Source organism: Diaphorina citri, unplaced genomic scaffold (assembly GCF_000475195.1).
Source record: "Diaphorina citri unplaced genomic scaffold, Diaci psyllid genome assembly version 1.1 scaffold1870, whole genome shotgun sequence".
Taxonomy (NCBI): domain Eukaryota; kingdom Metazoa; phylum Arthropoda; class Insecta; order Hemiptera; family Psyllidae; genus Diaphorina; species Diaphorina citri.
Window position 1 is genome coordinate 47,206 of NW_007379296.1, and position 10,946 is coordinate 58,151.

Consider the following 10,946-nt stretch of genomic DNA (forward strand, 5'->3'; position numbering starts at 1 on the left):
GCCTCAGCACGCCAGTGTGTATATTACACGAAACATTTCGAGCCATTTTTACCCCTATCATTACTCCGTTAATTACGCACGTATTGTTACGAAATTTGGACCATATGTTAAGCTATACTTGCTTATTATGTCTGCGAATTTCCGAAGTTCTAGCTTTAAAGGAAGGGGTAGAAGAGGGGCCTAGAAAATCGCTTATTTTAAGACTGACTGACTCACTGATCAAAATTATGAAGCACTTCCTGATGTCGTAGAAACTTGAAATTTGGCAGGATGGTAGGTCTTGATGAGTAAGTAAAAAGGAAAAATCTGAAATTGGTCAAAACTGCAAAAGTTGCACAGGCGGATTTAAGTTGCACGTAACTAGTAAATCGACTGGGGTCGTAGGAAGCAGGTCCACAGTTCGATACTTCTAAAATGATTATTTTTTTTTCGTAGTTCATCTTTCACAATTATAATTTTTGTAAGGAAAAATCTGAAATTGGGCAAAACTGCAAAAGTTGCACAGGCGGATTTAAGTTGCACTTTGAGGCCAGCAAAACTTTTCCTGCGTTTATTATTATTTCAGATTTAATTTCTTAGAAACATAACTCGCGCTTCGCGCTCCCGTACTCACAATCCCGCGAAGCCCCCGGGAGCGCGCAGCTCGATCGTATACAAGGGAGCGCGAAGCGCGACCGCATGCATTAGAAAAAAGGAGTAAGATCCCCCACAAGAACACAAATGTGAAAAAAAGGCCAAGTTCCCATCCAAAAATGTCCTATAAAAGTGGTGAGATCAGAAAATTAAGGCCAAGTCTGCATTCCCAGTTTTTCGTGTCTGCTTAGAATGCTGAATCTCAATTCCTTCAACCTTCTCTCAATTTCAACTTGGCTATGTTTTTCCTACTCAAATAAATAAATAATTGAGCGTGAACCCCTAAGGAAAAACATAGCCAAGTTGAAATTGAGGGAAGGTTGAAGTCAGCATTTTCAGCAGACACGAAAAACTTGGGAATGCAGACTTGGCCTTGATTTTCTGATCTCACCACTTTTATAGGTCCAAGAGTTTAACCTAAACTTAGTTTAAATATTCATTGTTACCCTGGCCATTATTGAAACTATGGGATGAGCATGCTACGACACAGACCACACGAGTCTAATGCTGCAGTTGTTTCATTGCATACTTTTTTTTATGACTGAATCAGTCAAAGAACTCGCAACTCATTTCGTTCTCATTCAGTTAACCCATTTCGTTTCAGGCATCCTCCACTACACGCCATCGCGTCGAGTCGACGGCAAGCTACAGTGTGCTTACGACGACCGTTACATACTAGCTTTAGAGGAAGGGGTAGAAAAGGGGTCTAGAAAATCGCTTATTTTAAGACTGACTGACTCACTCATCAAAATTATGAAGCACTTCCTGATGTCGTAGAAACTTGAAATTTGGCTGCAGTTGTTTCATTGCATACTTTTTTTTATGACTGAATCAGTCAAAGAACTCGCAACTCATTTCGTTCTCCACAGGTATTCATTCAGTGAACCCATTTCGTTTCAGGCATCCTCCACTACACGCCATCGCGTCGAGTCGACGGCAAGCTACAGTGTGCTTACGACGACCGTTACATTCCATTTCGTTCTCCACAGGTATTCATTCAGTTAACCTATTTCGTTTCAGGCATCCTCCACTACACGCCATCGCGTCGAGTCGACGGCAAGCTACAGTGTGCTTACGACGACCGTTACATTGTCCAGGTAGCCACAGAATATGACGGCGTCATCGTTAGTAACGACCGGTACCGGGACATCATGCAGGAGAACGACAAGTGGAAGGCTACGATAGAGAGACGGCTCCTGATGTTTAACTTTGTGAAGGAGCTGCTTATATTCCCACAGGATCCGCTGGGCAGAGATGGTCCTAGCTTGGATGAGTTCCTTCGATTTTAGAGCATAGACTCATCTTTTTGGCTGCATTACGATTTTAGAAACTGTGGGGCCCGTTATGTGAACGTATTGAGTATGGACTCATCTTTATGGCTGGATTAATAGAGTATTGACTCATCTTTATGGCAGCATTAATAGAGTATTGACTCATCTTTATGGCTGCATTACGATTTTAGAAACTGTGGGGCCCGTTATGTGAACGTATCGAGTATGGACTCATCTTTATGGCTGGATTAATAGAGTATTGACTCATCTTTATGGCAGCATTAATAGAGTATTGACTCATCTTTATGGCTGCATTAATAGAGTATTGACTCATCTTTATGGCTGGATTAATAGAGTATTGACTCATCTTTATGGCAGCATTAATAGAGTATTGACTCATCTTTATGGCTGCATTAATAGAGTATTGACTCATCTTTATGGCTGGATTACGATTTTAGAAACTGTGGGGCCCGTTATGTGAACGTATCGAGTATGGACTCATCTTTATGGCTGGATTAATAGAGTGGAAGGCAACGATAGAGAGACGGCTCCTCATAAGTCATGTTTAACTTTGTGAAGAAGCTGCTCATATTCCCACAGGACCCGCTGGGCAGGGATGGTCCTAGCTTGGATGAGTTCCTTACATTTAGAAACTCTTAAGTTGAGTATAGACTCATCTTTATGGCTGGATTAATAGAGTATTGACTCATCTTTATGGCTGGATTACGATTTTAGAAACTGTGGGGCCCGTTATGTGAACGTATCGAGTATGGACTCATCTTTATGGCTGGATTAATAGAGTGGAAGGCAACGATAGAGAGACGGCTCCTCATAAGTCATGTTTAACTTTCCTTCGATTTTAGAAACTGTGACCTGGCCTGTGAACTGATGGAGGATAGACGCGTCTTTATGGCTGAATTACGAGTTTAGAAATTGTGTGGTCAGTGAACGTGTAGCTGTAGAGTGTAGCCTCATCTTAATGCTGGCCTGTGAACTGATGGAAGATAGACGCGTCTTTATGGCTGAATTACGAGTTTAGAAATTGTGTGGTCAGTGAACGTGTAGCTGTAGAGTGTAGCCTCAGCTTAATGGCTGGACCTGGATTAATAGAGGCCAGTGGCTAAAGACAGCCCTACACGCTACGGTTTCCGATTTATCCAACCGATGAAACGTACGCTTTGATGTGAGAGTGTCTACAATTCTACATGGTACAATAAAGCTAGGGTTTTAACTTCAGGAAAGTGACGAATTCAAACCGCATACGAGTAGAACTGAGATTAAAAAGCTCTTTGCTCCGCTCTGTTTTTGGCCTCAATCACTTAGGTATTTATTTTCGTGACATTAATCTTATCAGAGGATCTTCACTGTCACAGTATTTAGCCAGTTCCCCATGAACCACTGAAGTTAACCAACGTTATGCGTGGTTAATATCTGGACAGGTGACAGTCTGGTCTTTTTTTTTTTTTTTAGTCTTGTGAGGTTGTGAAGGGAGCTATACATTCGTTGTATAAATACAAATGTACAGAATTTGTAAAAATAAAGAGTTCTATTTTTGGTTATTTTTAAATAGGTTAGATATAAACATGTATTTATACCCAAGTAGCTACAATAGTGGAAATAAAAAAGAATAGATTTGTAATTTGTTATTGATTTGGTACGTTATGCAGTTGAAACTCAGGTTTCTTAAATTAAAAATAATAGGTAATAATTTCATAAAATTTAACATGTATTTATACCCAAGTAGCTACAATAGTGGAAATAAAAAAGAATAGATTTGTAATTTGTTATTGATTTGGTACGTTATGCAGTTGAAACTCAGGTTTCTTAAATTAAAAATAATAGGTAATAATTTCATAAAATCAAAGTGAAAATCGTTTTTATACCTTTTGTAGGTAACTCAAACATACAATCTAATTATAAATACCGATACATCATCATCATCATCATGTAGCGTCATCGTGGTCGATGGTTGCTAGACGTCTTGTAACTGTTGTTCTAAAAAGTTCTCGGTTCATTGAGAGGTGTTTTTTTTTATTAAGAAAATTAAGTTTTAAGGACAAACATTTGTGACAAATGTCTTTCTCCAATCAGTACACTATGCTCATTTCATTATATTCATAAAATCAAAGTGAAAATGGTTTTTATACCTTTTGTAGGTAACTCAAACATACAATCTAATTATAAATACCGATACAGTTTCTATAAATACAGATACATTATAAATACAGTTTCCATTTAAAATATTTAAATTTATAAATGATATATTTTACTTGTATTTATTTTTTCTTTCGTCCTTTCAGTTTCAGCAGGTGAAAACAAGTTTCTTTGAGCTAAAAATCAAGTTAAAACTTGAAACCATTTTAGAGTTACTGTGGAACAAAAAAAAGAACAGGTACAGAGAAATCAAATTTAAAATGTTGAATGCACCTGTTCCCAATGGTCAACTTAAGTTAAGCAACATTTCATGTGGATGGTAAATGAATGGGTGGCCATCTCTGGACAATTGCATATTGCTGGCTTTTCCCAGCCCCACTAAGGCTAAAGGAATTAATGTAAGTATAGAAGGGTAGTTTATCACTCCATGAAGGGTAAAACCCTGTCACTAAAAACAATACCGATACAGTTTCTATAAATACAGATAGGTACATTATAAATACAGTTTCCATTTAAAATATTTAAATTTATAAATTAATGATATATTTTACTTGTATTTATTTTTTCTTTCGTCCTTTCAGTTTCAGCAGGTGAAAACAAGTTTCTTTGAGCTAAAAATCAAGTAATTAAATAGCTCGTTAAACGTAACAAAACAAGTTTCTTCAAGTAGCGCCCTACAGTACCAAGGAAGTTCCTATGGAAAAAAAAGGGAACGGGCCCCATGACAATACTCTCTCCGCAATGTGTTCATGGACCTGGAAACTGAACCCCATAATAGCAAAAATGAAATCCTGTGAACGGGGCCCTTGTACTGGTAAAAGAAGAAGAGAAGACCTCCTTTGATTCCTAATTGCCTATTCGAAAGCGGCAATTTTTTTTTTCACAAAACTCGTACGAAACAAAGGATTAATTGGGAAAGGAAATGGATTCTGTGAACAGGCCCCTCTAAAATTGGTAAGAAAACGAAGGACCTCCTTTGATTCCTAATTGCCTATTCGAAATCGGCAATTTTTCGCAAAACTCGTACGAAACAAAGGATTAACTGGGAAAGGAAATGGATTCTGTGAACAGGCCCCTCTAAAATTAGTAAGAAAACGAAGGACCTCCTTTGATTCCTAATTGCCTATTCGAAATCGGCAATTTTTCGCAAAACTCGTACGAAACAAAGGATTAATTGGGAAAGGAAATGGATTCTGTGAACAGGCCCCTCTAAAATTGGCAAGAAAACGAAGGACCTCCTTTGATTCCTAATTGCCTATTCGAAATCGGCAATTTTTTTCACAAAACTCGTACGAAACAAAGGATTAATTGGGAAAGGAAATGGATTCTGTGAACAGGCCCCTCTAAAATTGGTAAGAAAACGAAGCACCTCCTGTGATTCCTAATTGCCTATTTGAAAGCGGCAATTTTTCGCAAAACTCGTACGAAACAAAGGATTAATTGGGAAAGGAAATGGATTCTGTGAACAGGCCCCTCTAAAATTGGTAAGAAAACGAAGCACCTCCTGTGATTCCTAATTGCCTATTCGAAATCGGCCTTTTCTTGACAAAACTCACACAAATAAACGTGCCAGTTAGTGAAAAATAGTCGATTTCAAATAGGCGGTTATGAGTCGAAGGAGGTATTTTTTTTTACTTTTTCCCTAATCTCCCAACACTGGGGCCTGTTCTCTGAATTTCATTTACACCTTTCCTGTTCTTGATATTCGGGCTCTGGTCAACATCTTCTTCTTCAGCTGTAAATGGGGCCCTGATTGGTAGATTATGGGCCCGCATTCCTTAAAAAAAAAAAAATCGCATTTTGTGTGTGTGTGTGTGTGTGTGTTTTTTTTAAGAGGTTTGACAGAGGGAACTGTAACTGCTATGGTCTAGGATAGGAGAAAGCCAACCGTTCCGAGACCGAACATTATCCCATCAGGATAAAATCCGGCCCGGGCGGGAATCGAACCCGCGGCCTTGCGCTTACAAGGCAGACGCACTACCAACTAAGCTAAATAGGCTGGCTTGTGTTTTCTACTTCGCAGAAGCTATGGCGTAGGTATTGCATTTATTATTACAGGAGAAAAAAGGATAAATAAATAATAACAATTTTAGAATAGCTTTCACACAAACGTGTTTCTATTTTTTATTAAAAATAATCATTTCTATTGGGCATTAAAAATATAAACTTACAACCTACTAATTAAAATACAAGTTGACTATGTTAATTTTAATAAGAAATTTGAGAACACAGAAATTCTAGTGTAACACAGTTTAGAATGGGTTCCTTCTTTTTGAAATTAATATTGGGGGGAAAATCTATTTTTGTGTGGTTCCTTTTAGGCACAAGATTAGTTCTACTGGTTCTTTATAGCTATTTAAATCTAAACAATCGATTTTGAATGGACGAATTTATTTGCAGTTAAATGAATGAATGAATTAAAAAAATATGAGTACCTATGGTAATTAGGGATTACAATGGTTATGTTTAAGCAACAAAAATGGACTAGGGGGGTTAGAAATTTGAAACCAATTTACCTAATAATAAAATACCTAATACATACCTAATGATAATAATATTACAATAATAATGGGTGAAATGAAAAGAACATGTATTAGGAGTTCAGAGGCGTGTATCCCACCGTGGGGTCCCCAGACAGATGTGTCCGGGGACCCCAAATAGCCATAATTTGGAGCGCCCTTTGGCAAAAATGAGCAAGGGGGCCCCAAGAGATATACATGCCAATGTGGGAGTTCTTTGTGATATGAACTACCCTGAGACATTAATGAGTTTTTGCACGGCTTAACTTAGGTGACGATAACTGAAACCTAAGTTTACCAAAACGGCTTTCTGCACGAGTTTTCGTCAACTGACGTTAAAGAGTTCAGTTAACGGGACGCTAATTTTCGTTGCAAAAACTCGCTATTGGAAAATAATTAAAATGTAAGAAACAAAAGGATTTCAAGAACACAAATATAAGACTAACGTGAAGAAAGACAACACTATAAAAATGAAAGAAAAATAAGGAAATTATAAATATTGAGACTTAACTAAAAGGTACTAAAAAATAAATGCTATGACTGGTGTGAACATCACACGACTTTCCTTATCCTATTGAATGATGCTTATTTGAGTGTTCTTTTACCCCAACTTTTACAACTGCAAAAACTCGCTATTGGAAAATAATTAAAATGTAAGAAACAAAAGGATTTCAAGAACAGAAATATAAGACTAACGTGAACAAAGACAACACTATAAAAATGAAAGAAAAATAAGGAAATTATAAATATTGAGACTTAACTAAAAGGTACTAAAAAATAAATGCTATGAAAACAATTGGATCTACTTATCTAATGGACTGCTTAAATGGTGACGTGAAATGGGACACGAATATTGTGTGATTGGCTAATTAATTAGCCCCGGGCGAGAATCGAACCCACGACGTAGCGTTTACAAGGCAGACACGCTACCCTCCAAGCTAACTAGACTGGGTAAAGTTCATTAACGACATGAAAGTCTTGAAGTTAAACTTCGATTTTTTAGTTTAGAGGGTAGTGCGACTGCCTTGTAGGTTCAGGGTTCGATTCCCGAGCGGGACGGATTTTATCGTTAAAAAAACTTCAATTTTATTAATCTAGTCTGCCAAAGTTTGTGTCCAAAATACAGTCACACACTAAACAAATACTATTCTACCTACATGCTATTGTATTTTTTCCAATATGGTTTTAACCACGGTTTTCAATAATTCTAAATATTAATAACTAGTTGAGCTAGATTTTTCATATGAAGGGGTATTTGAGTTGTTTACAAGAAGTTTGGAGCTCCCGAAATTGGAAATAACGAGTAGTCCCACTTCAGGACATAGTCCCATTTCAATCCTTCTGTGCATATTACAGTTTTGGGGCATTTTATTGAGAAATGCAAAATCTCAACTCAATTTTTTCTTATCGAGAGTTCCAAATGATCATCATAAAAAAAGTTCACACAAAGTTATACTTTATAGTTGGACTAAATATCACAATTCGTATTCCTGGAAACTAATAAATGCTAGACGGATTGCACTTTTTCTACATCACAAGGTCTGCCATCTGCCTTGCTGTTATACTGATCAAGACACTTGCTTGGTAAACAGGAGGGCATGGGTTCAATCCCAGCCGAGGTATGGAATTTTATCCTCAATATAATTTGAGAGTTTGTAAATGTAATGTAAATGCAGTTTCTTTGTGTTATTCACAACTTTGCTCACTGCAGCACTGTAGGATTTTCTCAATATATCAATAATACTAAAATCCAATATTTACCTACCATGTTGGCACCGGTCGCTATGCGCATTTATATGTCATAGCTACTCATTTTCCTCACGAGGCTGAGTGGGCCCCGCAACAGCCAGTCACGGAATCAATCATTTGCATGATACAAATTTCTTGACCCTGCTGGGAATCGAACCCGGGTCTCCCGCGTGCAAGGCGAGTGCACTGACCACTACGCCATGGGAGACTATAATTTATGTTTTACATATATTTTTATTAAATTACAGATGGATCCATTTTGGCTGTTACGCCATCATCAGTGTATTATTACTAACTCGATGATGGCGTAACAGCCGAAATGGATCCATCTGTAGTTTAATAAAAATATACGTTGTGTTTTAAGCCAAGTGTTTTTACTCACCCAAAATCATTTTTAGTGTTTGAATTGTTTTACCAGGTGTGTGTAGTGTACGAGTACCAACAAAAATAAGTTAATACAAACTTATTCCTTTGAAGTATTATTATATTATCCCTTTCAGAAATGAGCCCAAAACTTGAGCTTACCTTAAATAGCCTAGTAGTCAAGAGAGTGCTTAATCGTACCAAGAAGCTAAGCCCATTTTAGGGGAAAAAATCACTTTTCCCTCCCCAAAAAAAAAAAAAAAAAAAGGCACCTGGAGGTGCTAGGTTCGAATACCGGACTTCATGGCTCGAGCTGGTGTTTCCTGTAGAAATCCTGAAGGACTTGTAGATTGTTTTGCAGATGAGAAAGGAAGTGTTGCATACTCTTGTACACAGCAGGTTCCATGTTGGTTTAACCGAGTGCCAGCTCCTTGATCAGGGTGTGGTGTTTGGGTGCCAGGGTGCATAGGCCCTAGGAGAAAGAAGAGGTGTTTTTTTTATTAAGAAAATTAAGTTTTAAGGACAAACATTTGTGACAAATGTCTTTCTCCAATCAGTACACTATGCTCATTTCATTTTTTGACTTGAACTTGAAACCATTTTAGAGTTACTGTGGAACAAAAAAAAAGAACAGGTACAGAGAAATCAAATTTAAAATGTTGAATGCACCTGTTCCCAATGGTTCACTTAAGTTAAGCAACATTTCATGTGGATGGTAAATGAATGGGTGGCCATCTCTGGACAATTGCATATTGCTGGCTTTCCCCAGCCCCACTAAGGCTAAAGGAATTAATGTAAGTATAGAAGGGTAGTTTATCACTCCATGAAGGGTAAAACCCTGTCACTAAAAACCTGCAGAGATATAGGGGGGAAAATACCTTGAAAGTCTGCTGGATAAACCAGTTATGGTGTCGCCTCAGATGCACATCGTATGCTTTACGAATATACTCCTTGAGGTCATCCTTCACCTTGCTGTTCTCAAAGTCGTGCCGTAGGAGCTCAAAGAATTCACAGAAGAAGTGCAGCCCTCGCCTGAGCCACATGAGGGACTCGGTAGCCATTCCACCTCGTGGTAGTTCTGATTTGAGCATGTGTATGAGGTTGGCATGCCTTGGTACGTTCTGGTTGTACACGGTTGTTAACTTGTCAATATTGCCCTGGACGTCTTTCTTAATGGGTGTTCCGAAGGTTCCAAATAAATCTGTGTGAGGGAATAATGAAAACAAAGAGATTTATTGGAGATTTCACTAATAGGAGGTCAATCACACAAAATGGAATAATTAAAAAGATAATTATTTACTTAAATGAGTTAAAGGTGATTGCAAAAAAATCATAAACACATTAAACCCCTTAGAATCCAATTATTCTGCCGATACCAGGAGTCTGGATTCACAAGAACCAAAAAACTTTGAATTCTTGTTTTGAATTACTTGGGTATCTTATTAGATAGGTACAAAACTACAAACCTATTAATATCACAATGCCTCTTGAAGCTTGAAGAAATCCTGCCGTACAAATGTGCTCTTCATTGGCTGTGGGGAAATGAGTTAGCTGTAGGAATATTGTGTCTGTTTTACTTGAGTCTTCCACTTCAATGAACTCATTTTCACCTTCATCTATGTAGCTCATGATTATTCCATTCACTTCCTGAGAGAGAAAAATGTCAAAGTATGGATCAAAATTTCAAATTCTATCTGAACAAAATTTAAAAAAAGGGAGTGCTCATTTTCAACTTTAATACAATTTTTACTTGTTGGTGTTTGTGGATGGTTTCACCATGAATTTCAAATACTTTGTTCAATTTTGATAAAATTCAATACATAATGTCCCTGAAGTTACAAACGTTGGTAGAAAAAAATCCAAAAATTATACAGGGTACGACAAAATCCCGACAATTTCATTGGTAGAAGTTACCAACGAAAAGGTACAAAAGTCAATGATGAGGGAAAAAATATACAAAAAAATCCCACATTTTATTAATTCCCACATGAATCCGGAGCATTTTTCAAAAGAAACGAAAAAAAAAATTCTTCGTTTTTCATGACTCTGTTGGTAGCTTTCAAATATCACCGCAAGAAAGCGCTGTATGGAGAGTTTCAAGTGGCCTTTTTACTTTTTTTACTTATTATTTATTAATATTTCGCGAACTTTCATTCACACTGGAGCTTAGAGGAATTTCGTCCAAATGTGACATACATGGCTAGAAAGCTCGTTTTCTCAGCTTTCTAAATAGAAAAAGTGAAGCCAGTTTTGATCG

At 37.4% G+C, this 10,946-nt stretch overlaps 1 protein-coding gene across 1 annotated transcript; it reads right to left on the reverse strand.

Annotated features, from left to right (window-relative positions):
• Nucleotides 1–8,743: 8,743 nt before the first annotated feature.
• Nucleotides 8,744–10,423, reverse strand: LOC103517510 (glycolipid transfer protein). Its single transcript, XM_008482547.3, has 3 exons — nucleotides 10,156–10,423; nucleotides 9,568–9,890; nucleotides 8,744–9,161 (listed from the first exon to the last, which is right to left on the reverse strand). The coding sequence occupies exons 1-3, from the start codon at nucleotides 10,316–10,318 to the stop codon at nucleotides 9,102–9,104; spliced, it is 546 nt and encodes a 181-aa protein (XP_008480769.1). The 5' UTR covers nucleotides 10,319–10,423; the 3' UTR covers nucleotides 8,744–9,101.
• Between the last annotated feature and the right edge of the window lie 523 nt (nucleotides 10,424–10,946).